The sequence below is a fragment of the Salvia miltiorrhiza genome, chromosome 1 (genome assembly GCF_028751815.1).
Source record: "Salvia miltiorrhiza cultivar Shanhuang (shh) chromosome 1, IMPLAD_Smil_shh, whole genome shotgun sequence".
Taxonomy (NCBI): domain Eukaryota; kingdom Viridiplantae; phylum Streptophyta; class Magnoliopsida; order Lamiales; family Lamiaceae; genus Salvia; species Salvia miltiorrhiza.
Window position 1 is genome coordinate 38,529,485 of NC_080387.1, and position 18,272 is coordinate 38,547,756.

Sequence of the window (18,272 nt, forward strand, 5' to 3'; positions counted from 1 at the left end):
ACTGATGCGGTTGCTTTTGAGAATGCTATGAAGGCTCAGAGATTGGAACAAATTCTGGCATTGGCTAAGGAGCCAATTACTTCGGGTATGGCAGCTAAGCGGCGCGGTAGGCCTTCAAAAAAACAGCTCGCAGATCGTGCAGCGGAACAAATCTCAAAACAGGCAGAGGAGAGTATTAAACATCGTCTTCGAAAAGCTGGAGATGCTGGCAATAATCCGGAAGATTTTGTTATTGACAATAGTAAGAAAGACTGTATTCAGGCGATGGAGAATGTCGCCCGTGAAAGCTGGTCGGTTGAGGTGGAAAGATGCGGAGGCTCCTCCGCCCATTTCAATCAATCTTCATGAATATCATCGCCTGGAATGTCCGTGGTTTGACGGACGAATCCAAGCGGTTACTTAAGGAGCATTGTAGCTCATTTTCTCCTATTATCTTGGGTTTGATTGAACCTAAGAAGGCGTTTCGTAAGGTTAGGCAGAGCTACTGGAATTCTTTAAATATGGTGCCTATTCATCAAAATTGTCGAGCATCTAAAAGTTCGAACATTTGGGTTCTTGCTCATCCTGATGTGATTGCAACCATGGTTTTTTCCTCTGACCAATCTGTGATCGTTGATTGTATTTGGCAAACTTACAACTTCCGTGTAGCTATTATACACGGAGCCAATCACCAGATCCTCCGCCGTCAACTTTGGCATGATCTTCTCCATTTCACGTCGGGTAATTCTGTCTTTATTGGTGATTTTAACGCAGTCAAAGGCTCTAATGAGAGGATCAGTTCTAGGTCCCCTTCAAGAAGCTCATGCTTGGACTTCTGCGCTTTCAATGATGATTCTCAATTCATTGAATCTCCGACTGAAGGGATTCGCTTTACCTGGTCTGGATGTCGGTTTTTTCCCCATCATGTTGAATCTATCCTTGATAGAGCATTTTTTTTCCAAGGGTTTTGCTGATTTATGCGATTCTATTGTTACCACGGCGCTTCCGAGGCTCACCTCTGATCATTCTCCGTTAGTTCTGCAGTGCCGTCAGGTTACTCCATCTGGCATAAGACACTTCAGATTTCTGAATATGTGGACCCTTCATCCTTCGTTCTTAGATATGGTGAAGAATTCGTGGACGGTTGCTGTTAACACTAGCTGCCCTATTCTGTGTGTTATGTTGAAACTCAAGAGGCTGCGTTATGATATTAAGGTCTGGAATAAAGATGTTTTTGGCAACGTAGATAATTCGATTGGTCTATTTCAGAATCATTTGGCGGTCACCCAGAACCAGATTTCTGAAACTGGATATACTGATGAGCTCTTCGATGAGGAGATTCGTTTGCAAGCTGAGCTTAATGTTGCGCTTTCTAGAAAAAATAATCTTCTTCAACAGAAAAGCCGTGCCTCGTGGTTGCAAGATGGGGATAGAAATACGACTTTCTTTCACAGAATGATAAAATTCAAACGGAGGAATACTTTGATTACTCGCTTGAATATTGATGGTGTGGATGTCTATGATCCGAGTATTATTGAGCAACATATCATCGGGCACTTCTCGGCTCTTTTCATGGATGATGGAAGCCCGAGCGCTGACCCTTTGGAGATTGAGGCGCTTTTTGATCTGGCGGTTTCAGATGCTCAGAATAATTTTTTGGTCAGTATACCTGCGGAGAGTGAGATTGCGGCGGAGGTCTTTGGAATGGACGCTAATAGTGCCCCTGGACCTGATGGTTTCTCTGGTTCCTTCTTTCAGACTTGCTGGGAAATTATTAAGACGGATGTTGTCAGTGCTGTTCAAACTTTTTTCCGGTCTTCTTATTTACCTACTTGTTGCAATTCCAGTACAATGATTCTTATCCCAAAGAAGAAGGATGTTTCAACTGTTGCTGATTTGAGGCCCATCGTTCTGTCGAACTTCTTCTTTAAAATCATTTCCAAAATCTTGGCGTCAAGGCTTAGCAGGATTGCGTCCACTCATATCTCTAATAACCAATTTGGTTTCATTAGTGGTCGCAACATCCATGATTGCATTATGCTCAGCTCTGAGGGATTCAACTCGATGCAACGTACGAATCGGGGTTCGAATATGGCTTGCAAAATTGACATTCGTAAGGCTTTTGACACCATTCGCTGGGAGTTCATTATGCAAGTTTTGAGAGCGAATGGATATCATGAGAAGTTCGTCAATTGGATTTGGATCATTTTTAGCTCTGCCCGGCTCTCCATTCTTTACAATGGTCAGCTTTCGGGGTACTTCTCTTGTTCTCGTGGGGTTAGGCAGGGTGATCCGTTGTCGCCGATTTTATTTGGGATTGCGGAAGACGTCCTGAGTCACCTTATCAGCAGTTGTGTGGAATCGAGACACCTTAGTCCGATGGGTTTCAGCCGGGCCACTAATTTTCCAACACACTTATTTTATGCTGATGATATTATCCTTTTTAGCACTGCTACGGTTCGTAATGCTCGAAAGATCAAGGAAATTCTGAATTATTATGGTTCGATTTCTGGTCAGGTTTGCAGTCAGGAGAAATCGAATCTCTACTTCGCTAGGGGCGTGACTACGGATAGGAGAAGGGCGCGTGTCATGGGTTTCTCTGTGGGGAATCTTCCGATGACGTATTTGGGAGTTCCTATATTTGTTGGTCGTCCGCGGGCCTCGTTTCTCATGCCGATCTTTGATAAAATTGTACAAAAGTTTGCAAGGTGGAAAGGTCTTCAACTGTCTATCGCAGGCCGTTTATGTTTGGTGAGGTCTGTGATTCAGAGTTCGATTGTGCATTCGATGATGGTTTATAAATGGCCTAAATCGTTATTGCATTCGCTTGACCGTAAATGTCGTAATTTCATTTGGACGGGCAGCATTGATCAGCAACCGCGTTGTTCTGTTAGTTGGAGACGGGTGTGCGCTCCTAAAGAGGAAGGTGGTCTTGGCATTCGTTCTTTTACCTTAATGAATAAATCTTTTTTGATGAAGCTGGCATGGAAGATGATAAAAGGTGATGATTGGGCTCATCGGATTATGAGGTCCAGATACCTCACGACCTTCAGCTATGCTAAGCAAAATATTGCTAATTCGACTATTTGGCTCGGCGTGAAACAGGAGATTGATTCCTTGGTGGTTGATTCTTACTCTTGCATCAATAATGATGCTAATACTTATTTTTGGAAGGATGATTGGCTGGGTTACATTTTGGTGGATAAGCTCAAAATTCCTCACCACATGCATGATTATCTCCATTTCTCTGTGAAAGATTACTACTACGATGGTCTGTGGCATTTCCCGCCTTCGTTTGTGAATTATTTTCCTGAGGTGGTGGCTGATATTTTATTGATTCCTATGAGCGAGGAAAAAGATTCTAGATATTGGAAGCATTCGCTCAAGGGGGATGTCTCGGCGGCTTTAGCCTTCTCCAAGAATTGTCAACGTTATACTATGGTGAAATGGGGGACATGGATTTGGGAACCGTACATTCCGATTCGTCGTTCGATCTTATGCTGGAGGATTCTTCATGGGCGTCTTCCAACCTTGGATACTCTCGTTAGACAAGGTATGGTCACTCCTAATGGTTGTCCCTTTTGTTATATGGATGCTGAAACCATTGAGCATATCATGTGGAGCTGTCCTCGGATTAGTTACATTTGGGAAACGTTTCTGGTCTGGTTTCATAAAACGGATCTGTTAAGTTGCTTGGATATTCACACTTTTTTAGTGCTGGGTTGGAATGCTTGCTTCAGCCCCCAAATTTTGGCTTTTTGGAAAGGAGGCATTATTTCGATCCTGTGGAAGATATGGGACTGTAGGAATGCGCTTGTTTTCGATGATCTCCGTTTTGAGCCTCGGTCGATTCTTACTTTTGTTAAAGCTTATTTTAAAGAGATGGATTCTAATTTTTCACGGCTTGGTACCATCAAGAATAATTGGACTGACTACGTGATTGTTAGAAGTCTTGGAATTGGCAGTCGAGCTGCTCCTCCCCCTCGCATGGTGGAGGTTTATTGGTGGCCTCCGGTGACTCATTGGATTAAGGTCAACACCGATGGCTCTGCTAAAGGGGCTCCTGGTCGTATTGCCGCGGGAGGAGTTTTTAGGGATAATTTTGCTTATGTCCGTGGCTGTTTTCACATCAAGGGTGGTAGTGGGTTTGCTTTTGAAGCTGAGCTTCTCGCGGTTATTACTGCTATTAATATTGCTCATGATCGTGGCTGGCTTCATCTTTGGGTTGAGTCCGATTCGATGTATGTGGTGCGGTTGTTGGAGAATCGCTCCACGAATGTTCCCTGGCGTTTCTTAGCTTCCTGGAAGCAGGTTCTTCGTCGTCTTCATGGTTTTTCTTTGATTGTTACTCACATCTTTCGGGAAGAAAATCACCCCGCGGACATAATGGCCAATGATGATAGACAAGAGGGATGGTGGCCATATGCGATTGACGATATTAAACATGCGGTGGCTCGTGATTTTTCTACCCATAGCTTTGTTAGAATGGTGCTTTAAGGTGTTAGTGTTGTTTCGAATAGGTTGGATGCTTCTCGCGACAGGTGCGGTTGCTTCGTTGGGGTTTCGGTTGTCTGTTGGTGTTGGGATGGTTCCTACTTCTTCCGTTTACATGGTTTTTCTTGGTCTGCTGATTTTCCTTTTAGCTTCGCTAGTTGTGGCTGGTGTCGTGCTGTTTCTGGTTTTCATTTTGGTTCCTTTTTGGTTGGTTGTGTTTTTGCTTGTTCTTTGCTTGTTCTCTTTTGTTGGTTTGCTTTGCTTTGATGTGTTCGGGAACCGAGCTGCTTAGGGGTGATGGTTCGGCCGGAATCTCTGAAGTTGTCTCACTTCCGTTCCCACACAGCTCCTTGTTTAGACGAGTACTCTTTTTCCCTTTTAAGGATTTTCCGACCAGGTTTGCCTTAAAAAGGGTTTTAATGAGGCTCGGCCCTTAGTTTGTTGTTTGTGCACTCAAGGGTTCTTGGTTCGTTTTTTCTCTTTCTCTTTTTAATAAAAATTAATTTAAAAAAAATAAGTATTTTTCAAGTAGATATTCATAGATCTCGATGTATATAACTCCAACTCGTTTAATTTTGATTACAAATCAAGCTTGATTGCTAAATTATAATTTTAAACATAATATAATACATTAAACAAGTCAATAATCATATTTAAGTTTAAAATTAAATGATATTAATAACCATACGATGACTCGTGAGAGCCATCGTGTCCACCATCGTGTCCTACCATCGTGGACACGACCGTAGGACACGATCTTGCACGATCGTGTCCTACCGTCGTGTCCACGATGGTAGGTGTCACAAGGTTTTCTTTCGGACTAGAATTTTTCGCCTTGTGCGGCGCCGATCACTCACAACCGGCCAGCCAACACTCCCTCACCAACACTCGTGTTTAGATTTGGGTGAGTATTCGTGTACTCGCGCAAGCAACAATCAAGAACATGCACAGCGGACATAAACGTAAAGCACGCATCAACATACGGGACAACTCACTCCCAACCTTTGCATTACTCACAATTCGTACAAAGGAAACAATAGGCTTGCACACACGAATCTCTCTCTAGTGAGATCCGCCCAAAAATGCCCTATCTATGTGATGGACAATCCCCCATCACTAGGATAACCGTCGGGTCAAACATCTAGCCAATCAGGAGCTTTCCACGTCGTGGGCGGTTATGGCCGTCAAGAACCGCCCACTAACTCTAGCCTTGCCAACGAACTTGCGCCCAACCGCCCGGATGCCAACTTCCGTGCCATGCCTTGTTGGCCCGCATAGCCAACTGTCGCCCGCGTGGCTGCCGGGTGGACTTGGCGCCAATTCCTCGTGGTGGCGGGAGTCCGCGCGCGCGGCCTGCACGCCCATCGCTCGGCGCGCGCGCGCACGTCTCCCGTCGCCCATCGCTAACCGTCTCGGTGGGCGCCCGTGTCTCGGCGCCCCGCACGCCCGATGCACAATGCCCGGCATCACCCGGCGCACTCGCTCGGCAGCGTGCGAGCTCTTGACACGGCGCTCGTCTGATGCTCGCCCGACACTTAGTCTCGGCGCCCCGCATGCCCGATGTGCGGCGCCCGGCATCACCCGGCGTGCCCACTCAGCGACATACGTGCCCGACGACCCTTGCCCACATTCCGAACCAGCCGAGTTGCCTAGGACGGGGGCAACCCGACACCATCATGCCGAGGCGTGCCAATTTCTCGGCACGTCTCGGCGCCAACGCTCAAGGGGCTAACAAACCACCCCCACCAGAGCTAGACGACGCCCTCGTCGTTAGGGGTGCTCCTCCATCTGCCTTCTCCCAATATTCGGCAATTTGTTTCTCGAATTGCCATAAACCAACAGCTTTCTCCCAAGTCGCGTCTGCCACTGATTCTCCAGCCCACTGGATCAAATAATCAGTCCTTCTATTTTTCTTGCTTTGCCCCATCGTACATTGGTCAAGAACCTTCTCCACGGACTTAGTATATTGCTGCCTGATCACGGGTGGCGCATGTCGCGCCTGCTTCCTTGAGGAATCCAGCAAATCCGCGCTGAACTTCTTCAAGAACGATACATGAAATGTTGGGTGTATCTTTAGTCTATCCGGTAACACCAATCGATACGCCACTCGCCCAACCTTCTTCATGACTTCAAATGGCCCGTCATACTTCGGTATCAACCCTCTATGCACGGACTTGGAAGAGATTTTCTTCCAAATTTGGGGCGTCAACTTCAGCAATACTTGATCGCCCACCTCAAATTCCACATCACGCCGGTGCTTATCTGCATATTTCTTCATCCGGCGTTGTGCCTTGGCGAGGCTATCTCGTGCCTCATCCAACAACTCTTGCTTCTCTCGAGCAAACCGGTAGGCCGCGGGACAATCTCCACCACTCCTCTGCACCGCAATCTCGTGTGGTGCTAAAGGCTGCTGCCCATACACTATCTCAAAGGGACTCTTCCCCGTTACCGACGATCGATGTAGGTTATAACTGAACTGAGCCACGTCCAACAAACCAACCCAATCCCTCTGACTTGCTAACACGTAGTGCCTCAAATACTCCTCCAACAATTGATTCATCCTCTCCGTTTGCCCATCGGTTTAAGGATGATTAGCTGTAGAGAATTTCAGATCGGTCCCCAACATATTGAATAGATTGGTCCAGAACCGCCCTGTGAACCGAGTATCCCGGTCACTGATAATATCCTCCGGAATACCAAAATATTTCACCACGTTCTTCACAAACAAATCAGTAGCAACATCGGCGGGGCAAACATTCGGACAAGCAATGAAAATCCCATACTTTGAAAACCTGTCCACCACCACAAAGATTGAGGCCATTCCATCGACTTTCGGGAAGCCCAAAATGAAATCCATCGATATTGATTGGAAGGGTCTCTCCGGAATAGGCAGCGGCTGTAGCAACCCGGCCTCCTTCTTTCTTTCGAGCTTGTCTTGCTGACACACAAGACAAGTCTTGACGTACGCCTCAACGTCATCCTCCATCTTTGGCCAATAATACCGTCGGGACAGCAAGGCATACATGCGCTCAACACCGGGATGGCCTGCCCAATGAGGGTCATGTGTCTCCCTCAAGAGTTCCCGTCTCAACGCACCCGCTGGCACATACGCCCGACTGCCACGAGCAAATAAGATATCATCATCCAGCCAATATTTTCGCACTTTCCCTTCCTTAACCTGCAAAACAAGCTTTTGATAGAGGGGGTCAGTCTTGGAAGATTCTTGAATCTTTCCAAGGAAATCAGACTCCACAAGAGTCAATGCAGCCACAAACTCGCCCACCACTTTCCGGCTCAAAGCATCCGCAACATCATTATACTTCCCGGGACGGTGCACCCAATCAAAGTCGAACTTCCCCAAGTATTCTTGCCAACGAGCTTGTTTTGGAGAGAGCTTCTTTTGGGTTTTGAAGTAGGTGTTGGCCACATTATCCGTCACCACCGTGAACTTCGTGCCCAACAAGTAATGCTTCCACACCTCTAAGCAATGGACCACGGCTGTCATCTCTTTCTCGTGAGTACTGTACCGGTACTCACAATCCTTCAACTTGCGGCTTTCATAGGCAATGGGGTGTCTATCTTGCACGAGCACACCCCCAATGGCTCTATCCGAGGCGTCAACCTGTACTTCAAAAGGCTCATCAAATAGGGGCAGCCTTAGTACGGGTTCCGTGGATAATTTCTCCTTCAACGTGTCAAACACATTCTGACATGCCTCGGTCCACTTCCACACAGCATCCTTCTTGAGCAAGTCCGTTAAGGGGTTGGCAATTTTTGAGTACCCCTCAATGAACCGCCTGTAGTAATTAGCCAAGCCTAGAAACGATCTCATCTCCGCAACCTTGGACGGAACGGGCCAATCCAGCACGGCCTGCACCTTCTTCTTGTCCATCATGATCTTGCCATGCCCAATAACATGACCAAGGAAAGTGATCGAATCCCTACAAAATTCACACTTCTCCTTCTTGGCATATAACTTATTCTCGCGCAATTTCAAGAATACAGCCCGCATATGCACAACATGCTCATTCAATGATTCCGAATAGATAACAATATCATCAAGATACACCACCACAAACCGATCCAAATACTCATATAGCACATCATTCATCAAATTGCAAAACGTCGCATGGGCATTAGTAAGACCAAACGGCATCACCAAGAACTCAAATGAGCCATACCTCGTCACACAAGTGGTCTTAGCTTCATCACCCGGCGCAATTCTGACTTGCCAATATCCGGACCGTAGGTCGATCTTGGTGTATAAACTCGCCCTCGACAGCTTGTCAAAGAGATCTAGGGCATTCGGAATAGGATACTTATTTTTGATAGTAACCTTATTCAAAGCCCTATAGTCGATGCAGAATCTCAAAGACCCATCTTGCTTCCTTTGGAACAACACCGACGACCCGTAGGGGGCCTTGGAAGGCTGCACGAGACCCGCAAGCAACAATTCATCCAACTGCTTCCTCAACTCCGCCAACTCCGAAGGTGGCATTCGATAAGGGGCTTGTGCAGGCGGTCTCGCACCCGGTTCCAACTCGATCCGATGATCCGTTGCTCGCCTCGGCGACAACTCTTTAGGTAATTCAGGGGGCATCACATCTTTGAACTCTTCCAACAAGTCCGCCACAGCATCAGGGACTTCGTGGGATACACCGGGTTTGATCTCAACCAACGCAGCAAGATAAGTAGGCACACCCTGCTTCAAGCCTTTCTTTAGTTGAAGGGCTGAAATCAAACCAACGGACTTCCTCTCGGCCAAGAACTCTCCTTTCACGAACGTTGGACAGTGTTCGTCAAAGATCATAATCCCGCCCACGTGGGGCATCACAGCAACCTTAGCCATCTTCAAGAATTCCATCCCAAGAATAATTTCGAAATCATCTAAAGGAACCGCCATCAACGAGCACGATCCCTTCCATTGGTCGATCTGTAAATCAACCTTTCCCATGCCTTGAATAGGCTTCGCCTTTGAATTAACAGCTTTGATTCGGCTAGCGTACGGCACCAACTGCATATCAAACTTACTCACAAGCTTGTCAGCAATAAAATTGTGGGTGGCTCCGCAATCCACCATGGCCATCACCTTCCGGCCATTCACAGCACACTTGATGTATAACAAACCATAATCCGACTTACCATCCCCTTGAATTGCGGATAGTAATTGCAAAGGGTTCATCCGAGGGCCTCCGGACTCATTTTCTTTCTCCGACTCAGCAACAAGGGCGTTCAACTTCCCCTTCTTTGGGCAATCACGTATCCGATGGTCTCCGTTGCAAATAAAGCAACCACGCCGCTTCTCGCCACCCGCTTGTTGGCTAGAATCTTTCGCAGCACCACTTGCCTCACCGGACTTCTTCTTATTTTTCCAATCGAACTTGCCCTTCTTTTCCTTGCCTTTGCCTTTGCCGACATCCTTCTTTTTCGACCCGGACTCGGTAGATCCCACGGTCTTATAATCCACCAAACTATCGGCAGCGGCAATGGCGGATTGCAAATCCTTCACACATTGGCGCCTCAATTCAGTTTGAGCCCAAGTTTGTAACCCGGCAAGGAAGTTGAACAACTTGTCTTCCTCGGACATCTCACGGACATCAAGCATTAAGGAACTGAATTCCTTCACATAATCACGAACGGTGCCACTGTGCTTGAGTTTCCTCAAGGCATCCCTTGCGAGCCATGATGTATTGCAAGAGAGGAATTGCTCTTTCAATTCCCTTTTAAGATCTTTCCACGTCTCAATCCGGTTCCGGGCATTGTTCTCCCCGGATTGTCTTGACCGCCACCACAACTTTGCATCAGCCGACAGGAACATGGTGGTGATTGAGACCTTCTCTTCATCAGCAACGTGAGCCGCTTGGAAATACGACTCCATATCCCATAAGAAGTTCTCCAACTCCTTAGAACTTCGAGTTCCCTCGAACGATTTCGGGTCAGGGATCCGGACTTTTGATGTAGAACGCATCGCTTGCTTCATCACGTACAATTCATCAAGGAGGCGTTCCACTTTCATGGCCAACTCCTCCACCTGATTGTTCACGTCTTCCTCACAAGAGACAACTCGACTTTCCACAAATTCGGGCAGATCCTCCATAGACTTCCGCACATCCACAACCGATGCTTGAATGGTGTCAAGCACGATCTCCGCTTCTCGCATCCGCTCAAAGACATCAACCCGTGCGGAAGTTTCAGGAGGCGTCCCCAACAAGCTTTCCAACCGATTCACCCGCTCCTCAAGAGCGATGAACTCACGATTTTGAACCATCTCGGCCACAGCAACGCAGCAAATCCGATAGGACCAGAGCCAACCTGGCTCTGATACCAAATGTCACAAGGTTTTCTTTCGGACTAGAATTTTTCGCCTTGTGCGGCGTCGATCACTCACAACCGACCAGCCAACACTCCCTCACCAACACTCGTGTTTAGATTTGGGTGAGTATTCGTGTACTCGCGCAAGCAACAATTAAGAACATGCACAGCGGACATAAACGTAAAGCACGCATCAACATACGGGACAACTCACTCCCAACCTTTGCATTACTCATAATTCGTACAAAGGAAACAATAGGTTTGCACACACGAATCTCTCTCTAGTGAGATCCGCCCAAAAATGCCCTATCTATGTGATGGACAATCCCCCATCACTAGGATAACCGTCGGGTCAAACATCTAGCCAATCAGGAGCTTCCCACGTCGTGGGCGGTTATGGCCGTCAATAACCGCCCACTAACTCTAGCCTTGCCAACGAACTTGCGCCCAACCGCCCGGATGCCAACTTCCGTGCCATGCCTTGTTGGCCCGCATAGCCAACTGTCGCCCGCGTGGCTGCCGGGTGGACTTGGCGCCAATTCCTCGTCGTGGCGGGAGTCCGCTCGCGCAGCCCGCACGCCCATCGCTCGGCGCGCGCGCGCACGTCTCCCGTCGCCCATCGCTAATCGTCTCGGCGCCCCGCACGCCCGATGCACAATGCCCGGCATCACCCGGCGCACTCGCTCGGCAGCGTGCGAGCCCTTGACACGGCGCTCGTCTGATGCTCACCCGACACTTAGTCTCGGCGCCCCGCATGCCCGCTGTGCGGCGCCCGGCATCACCCGGCGCGCCCACTCGGCGACATACGTGCCCGACAACCCTTGCCCACATTCCGAACCAGCCGAGTTGCCTAGGACGGGGGCAACCCGACACCATCATGCCGAGGCGTGCCAATTTCTCGGCACGTCTCGGCGCCAACGCTCAAGGGGCTAACAGTAGGACACAATGGTGGACACGACGGAGCGAATGGCGGGCGTGGGCGAGGGCGGGGCACGACGGGGGCGAGGGCACGACCGTGGCCTACGATGGCGCTGTCGTGACCACGATGGCTGCCATTGTGTCCACGATGGGAAGCCCCCATCGTGATCACGACAACCACCAACATTTTTTGTGTTTTTCTTTTGTTTCTCAAGACAATAATATACAAAAATCAACATAACAAATAGAATGAACAACATACCAAACTAAAAATAAATAACATGGAATATGTCTCAATAAGTCTCAAAATAAGTCTCAATATGTTTCAAAGTTGGGTAAGACAAAATATTCTAGATCCTACAAGCCACCTATACTTCTTGATAGGACCTTCAATATCAAGTAAAATCTTCTTCACATCCTTGAATATTTCGGCCCTCAAATAAAGATTAACCCATGGGTCACATAGATCAATGTAGGTCTTTTCCAATCACAATTAACCTACAAAATCAATGTATTAAAAGCAATTAGAAAGAAAATCATGAATTTGAAAGAAATAATACAACAATTGAAAAAAAGGTGGGGGAGGGGAGGGGGAAGAGGGCTGTCGTGATCACGATAGGGGCTCCCATCGTGGACACGATGGTCGCCCCCGTTGCCCCCATCGTCCCCAAACAACAAATCTCATCGGAAACCACCGAAAATTTTGAAAAAAAAAAACTTCATTCTCAATAAATTTTCAATAAATCTCAAGAAACTCAAGTTATTTACCAACTAAACATGATTCTCAAAGTATTATAACACACATACATGCATTTAACAATGAATTTAAGCTACAATATTTTAAAATTTTGAAAGGGGCGAAAATTAGGGTTCACCGGAGGAATAGGATGCGTCGCACACTCCTCATCAGAGCTTTTTGCCGACACCGACGCCGACTCCTCGTCATTCCGGTTGCGGTCGCCCATCTCGATGTCGTCGTGAGTTGGTGATCGGTCGTGAGATTTCTCCGATCGTGAGTGTGTCGTGAGAGAGATAGAGACGAAAATTGAATTTGAGGGTGGGGGGAGGGCGATTGACTTGGACGAAAATCTTGATTCCCTTTTTTTTAATGATATATATGAGGGTGTTTTAGTCATTTAACTCATTTTGGTATACAAAAGAGTTGTTTTTAAGTTGGGGCTACAAAACATATCTCTTTTAAATTATGGTATTTAAAATCTTGGACCCCATAATTTATCACCAATAAGAGACAAATATTACAATCTTCACAATATATGAAATCCTCAATGGTATTTAAAAATAAATATTCAACATCTTCCAAAAATTCAATAAATAATCGTTAAAAGTTATAACTAAAAATAAATAATATACATATATATAATTCGATATTGTAGAGGTTATTTATCAGAAAAATTCCAAGCCGACAGGAAAATCGAAAAACTTCAAAAGAGAAAGCCATGAGAGTATAAGCCCCGTTCAGTTAGCCCAATTAGAATAGAGGACCAAGTGAATAACTTCGTAGCATCGGCCAAACTTCACCCATGGCGGCGGCGCGAGGGCTCCACACGCGTCTCAGCCCCTCCGCCCGAAGGCGAAGACCACCGGCTCATGGGCTTTACTTGTTTCCAAGCCCGCATCTCTGCGGATTGAGGCCCGGGGACTTTCCTGGGTTAAGCCCACTTTAGCAATGGACAACAACCCAATCACTTCATCTCATGGCTTGTTATCACATGTAAAAGTGTAGACATAAATATCGAGTCTCAAATATGCTTGTTTCTCCGATGTGGTAACTCACTGCCAATTCTCGGTCTCCAACATCTATCTATCTATCTATCTATACTAATATTAAAGCAAAGATTTGTGGGGGAATGTGTTTCCCGCCAAAGCACACTTTCTTTTGTCCAATGAGTATATGTTGGATCATCCTTATCTGCTGGGTAATCTGATTCCATGCACTTTTGGCTCCAATTTGTGGAGCCCAAATTTGAATTTGAATCTACTAAGCCCTATTTACCATCTATAAATAGATTATCATTATCTGCTAATTTTTCATCTTTACATTGTGCAGTTTTAGATTTGTAATTCTTATGTCCTATATTTTCGAAAAATCTACTCTTTTTTTGTTGCAGAAAACTTGTGTTGGTTCGATGGCGTTGGCAGCAAATCGGCCGAGATGATGAAGTGAAGAGGAATAAATGCTGAAAAGGAAGAAGCTACTGTGAAGAAGAAACAACGTTTTTTTTTTTTTTTGAGAAGGTTTTGAGAATGTAGCAATGTAAATCAAAATTTATTTAGTTAATCAATATGTGAATTATATTATTTTTGTACAAGATATCTAATGATTCATCCTCACTTATTTATAATAATATTAGTAAAATAAGTAATTACAAAGATATAAACCATAGAAATGAAAAATAAAATGGTTTGATTCAAAAAAGCAAACTATAAAATTTGAATTAAATAAAAGGGTGCATGAATGGTATTTTTTCATAATTTTACGATTTAATTATTTATTAGTTAAAAAGGATTGGATTCCAACTTTAGAAATAAACAAATAATTCATGAATTAACTAAATAATTTAATGAAAAAAATAATTTATGGATCCAAATATTTAGAGAAACATGAGAGATGAGTATAGAAAATTTAAGGTGTTTAATAATGTGGTAGGTGTCGCTGCACAAAAATATGATTTTCTTCTAAAAATGAAGAATTTTGTATTTATTGTGTATAACTATTAGAGCATAATTCCTGTCAATCCTCCATCACTATGCGAACCGTGGCTTCGGGCGTCGCCTTGATTTGACCCGTCATTTCCTTGCCCCGCTCCGTCCAGTTCATTTATATAACATAAATCACATTTAAACTAACAAAAAATGATACTTTCATCAACAATTTAACACATCAATTTTATACCTCATTAACACTCCACATTTACAAAAAAAATCCAATCGTTTAACACATCAATTTTGATGGATCCTTTATCCGCTCAATTATCAATTATTAAAACCCATGCTCTTAGATCGCATTGTAATTTTCGTGGATATAGAGATTATTTTATTATATATATATATATAATATTATTTTTTATATCATTATATTTATTTTTTTACATATGTTTATATATTGATTATTCGTGTATACAAGCAAAGAATTTTCCTCCAAAGCAACACCCAAAAATCTATTGGGTAATACTTGTTTTGTTGTTTAATACACATTGTAATTGTTAATTGTTAATACCCATTAATGATTTTATGATTAAATTGTATATGAATTTCATATCGACGAAATTTTTGTTATTTTGATCGTAAATTTATTTTTATAACTATAGTAATTCACGCTGCTCAATTTAAATTAATCCAAAATGTTCACTTTAAAAAAAATTACAGAAAAAATACTTATTCAATGAATTGTTTTATGAGATATCTCAATGAGCTAAATAACTTATTCATTTATAAAAATGTACGAATTATTTTTGTAATCAATTGATCTTGATTTTTATAATTAATAATAAGTAGCTCTTATATTTTAATTTGTATAAGCGTACATTATAATTTAACTAAAATATATAAATATCCTTTATAGGTATAAATTCATTTTTTTTAATTGAATAGACATTAATATTAGAGTTAAGGAAATATTCGTCAATATTTATTATTTAAAAATGGTTAAATATTTATTTTTAAATAAATATCACTATATGACCCATCTGGGAAAGTATGATCCGTCAAGTGACCAACTACGATAGCCACTTGATGGTGTCACTTAGTACTGCATATAGTTGAAAAAGAATATGCATAAATGTAAACATAAATAGGGATGTCAATCGTGACAATCCATGGGGTTTCGGGCTAGCCTTATCGGGTTACGGGTTATTCGAGTGGGGGCTAATCGTGTTGAAGTTTATTTTGAATTAGAAATTTTCAATCATAACCCTAAATGTTCTGGTTTCGGGCTATAGCCCATTGGGCTAATCGGGCTAAAAAATTACATAATAACTTATGCATGTCTTAGAGATATAAAGATGCAACATTTTTATGTTAGGTATTGAATTAATAATACAAATAAGTAAAATGATGAGTAACATTGAATTTCTAATATTGAAACAAAATATATTTTGCAAACTTTTGAAAAAAATATTTTATTATACTAATTTTCATAATCAAATTAATGAAATTGAAAATCAAATACGAAGAAAATTTTCATATAATCAAGTGAATACATTATTTTCGGGTCAATCTAGGGTTAGTTTCGGATCGACCCTATCGGGTGTCGAGCTATTCAGATTGTAATTTTTATTGGGTTGAAATTTCCAGCCCTAACCCTTTCAGATTAGCGGGTTAATCGAATAAGCTCACGGGTTCTGGCTGGATTGACATCCCTAAACATAAATATGCATAATGTTACACACAAATATGTATAGTAATATTCGACTATATGCATAACTATGGTGGCAATGAGCAGCAGAGAGAGGCACTAGAGGGTCGCATAGTGATACTTTTCCAAGCATATTTCTATCCAACGTTATACATATTTGTGTTTATCTTTATGTATATTTGTGTTCAATTATAAGCATAATTTTGATGGCGGTCGTGGGAAATTAATGAATTTTTATTAAAAAAAATTAAAAAATTATTACTATTTTTTTTAAATTTTCAAAATTGTTATTCCTATTTACCCCTGTGTGTATTTTGCCATGGAAGCCCTTAGAAGGCATTTGCAACATGTCACATCCCTAGCACGCCACATATACATATTTAGAGCTGGGAATCGGGTCGGGTTCGGGTACCCTACCCGAAAAAATCGGATACCCGAACCAGAAAATCCCCTAAACCCTATACCCGACCCCGACCCCGAAATTGAAATCGGGTACCCTAATACCCGACTCGGGTACCCGAGTCGGGTATTCGGGTACCCTACATTACCCGATCTGCAACTTTCAAATCTGTACATATTTAACATTACCCAATCTGCAACTTTCAAATCTGTACATATTTAAAAAAAAAAAGAGGAAGAAGAAGAAGCAGCAGCGCCTGTTGGAGGGTCGCGACGGCGAGGGGCGAGGGTCGCGACGGCGAGGGTCGCGACGCGCCGACGCTGGGCTGGGACCTGGGAGTTCAGTTTGGGAATTGGTTTGGGATGGATGAATTGATTTGGGAAAGTGAAACACAATACAGGCGGGAGTTAGGGCTGGGATTGGGAATTTGGGATTTGGGATTGGATTTCAATTCAAAATTTAAGGGAAGGGAATTGGATTTCAATCGGCGCCGCGCTGCTGGGATTGGGAATTTGGGAATTTGGAACTTGGGAAATGGGAATGGCCGAAGGGATTCAAGGGAAGGGAAGGATTGGATTACAGCTGACAGCTGCAGCAGCTTAATTAAATACCCGATACAAGGGCAGGGAATTGGGATTGGATTACAGCTTAATTCGGGTATTTCGGGTATACCCGATACCCGATTTTCTAACACCCTAAATACCCGATCCCGAACCCGAACCCGATTTTTTCGGGTATAGGGTATCCGATACCCGATTTTTTCGGGTCGGGTAATCGGGTACCCGATACCCGATCCCGAACTTCCCAGCCCTATACATATTGCATGGTCCATATTTTAGATCTATTTTGAATTTTTAGCAAAAACTTTGAGAGGTCGAAATAATGCCATCAACCTTCAATTTGTTATAAAAATAAAATCTCCATTCTTTTTGTTATTGAAAGTTGACACATCAAACGTATTACTAAGTGAATCCAAAATATCGAAATCGTGCAACAACAATATGTTAACACTAACTTTATTCAAGCAGGTTACGTAAACTTTTCGACGTTTGAAAATATTTGGAAATGTTAAGAGTTCAACCACTTAAAAAATGATGACATAACTGCAATATTTTACGAACAATACTAAAATCGTAAACTAAAATTAATACTCCTAAGATAATTAGATAATTATGTACACTTATAGGTCCACTTAAATTATTTTATTTTTAATTATATTTTTAGAAAATAAACTATTATATATATATATATTTGTGTTTAATTTTTTTTGTCATAATATAATATATTAGATTTATTAAATATTATACTATTAATGTTAGTTTACATCTAAATGTTTTATGTTAGATATTGTATTAAAAATACAAAGAAGTAAAATGATGAGTAACATTAATTTTCTTTTTTTCGTCTAATATTGATATTCCTTGAAATGTTCTTTTTTTACTTTCTCAAAAATGTTTATATTTTACTGTCTTATGATATGAAACTTTTTTCTTTTACTAAATCCTATTTTTTGCATTATGTAATGTAAATTTTCAATTTCATTTCATTACTCTGTAGTTTTATTTGTAACACTTAAATATATTTATAGAATTATATAATACATCTATTATGTATTACAAATACATATGAATAATCAGACCGTGCGAAGCACGGGTATAATACTAGTATATATAAAAGCTCTACCATTAACATAAATAGTAAGTCATATTTTCCCGCCAAAATCATTTTACTCTTTTTAGAATTAATTTTTTTATTGCAATTTTTAGAAACTATATAGATAATTTTCTATATATT

The 18,272-nt window shown here is 42.8% G+C and overlaps 1 protein-coding gene across 1 annotated transcript; it reads left to right on the forward strand.

Moving 5' to 3' along the window:
* Positions 1 to 344: 344 nt before the first annotated feature.
* Positions 345 to 4,765, forward strand: LOC131007877 (uncharacterized). Its single transcript, XM_057934791.1, has 3 exons — positions 345 to 584; positions 649 to 4,435; positions 4,500 to 4,765. The coding sequence occupies exons 1-3, from the start codon at positions 345 to 347 to the stop codon at positions 4,763 to 4,765; spliced, it is 4,293 nt and encodes a 1,430-aa protein (XP_057790774.1).
* The last annotated feature ends 13,507 nt before the right edge of the window (positions 4,766 to 18,272 follow it).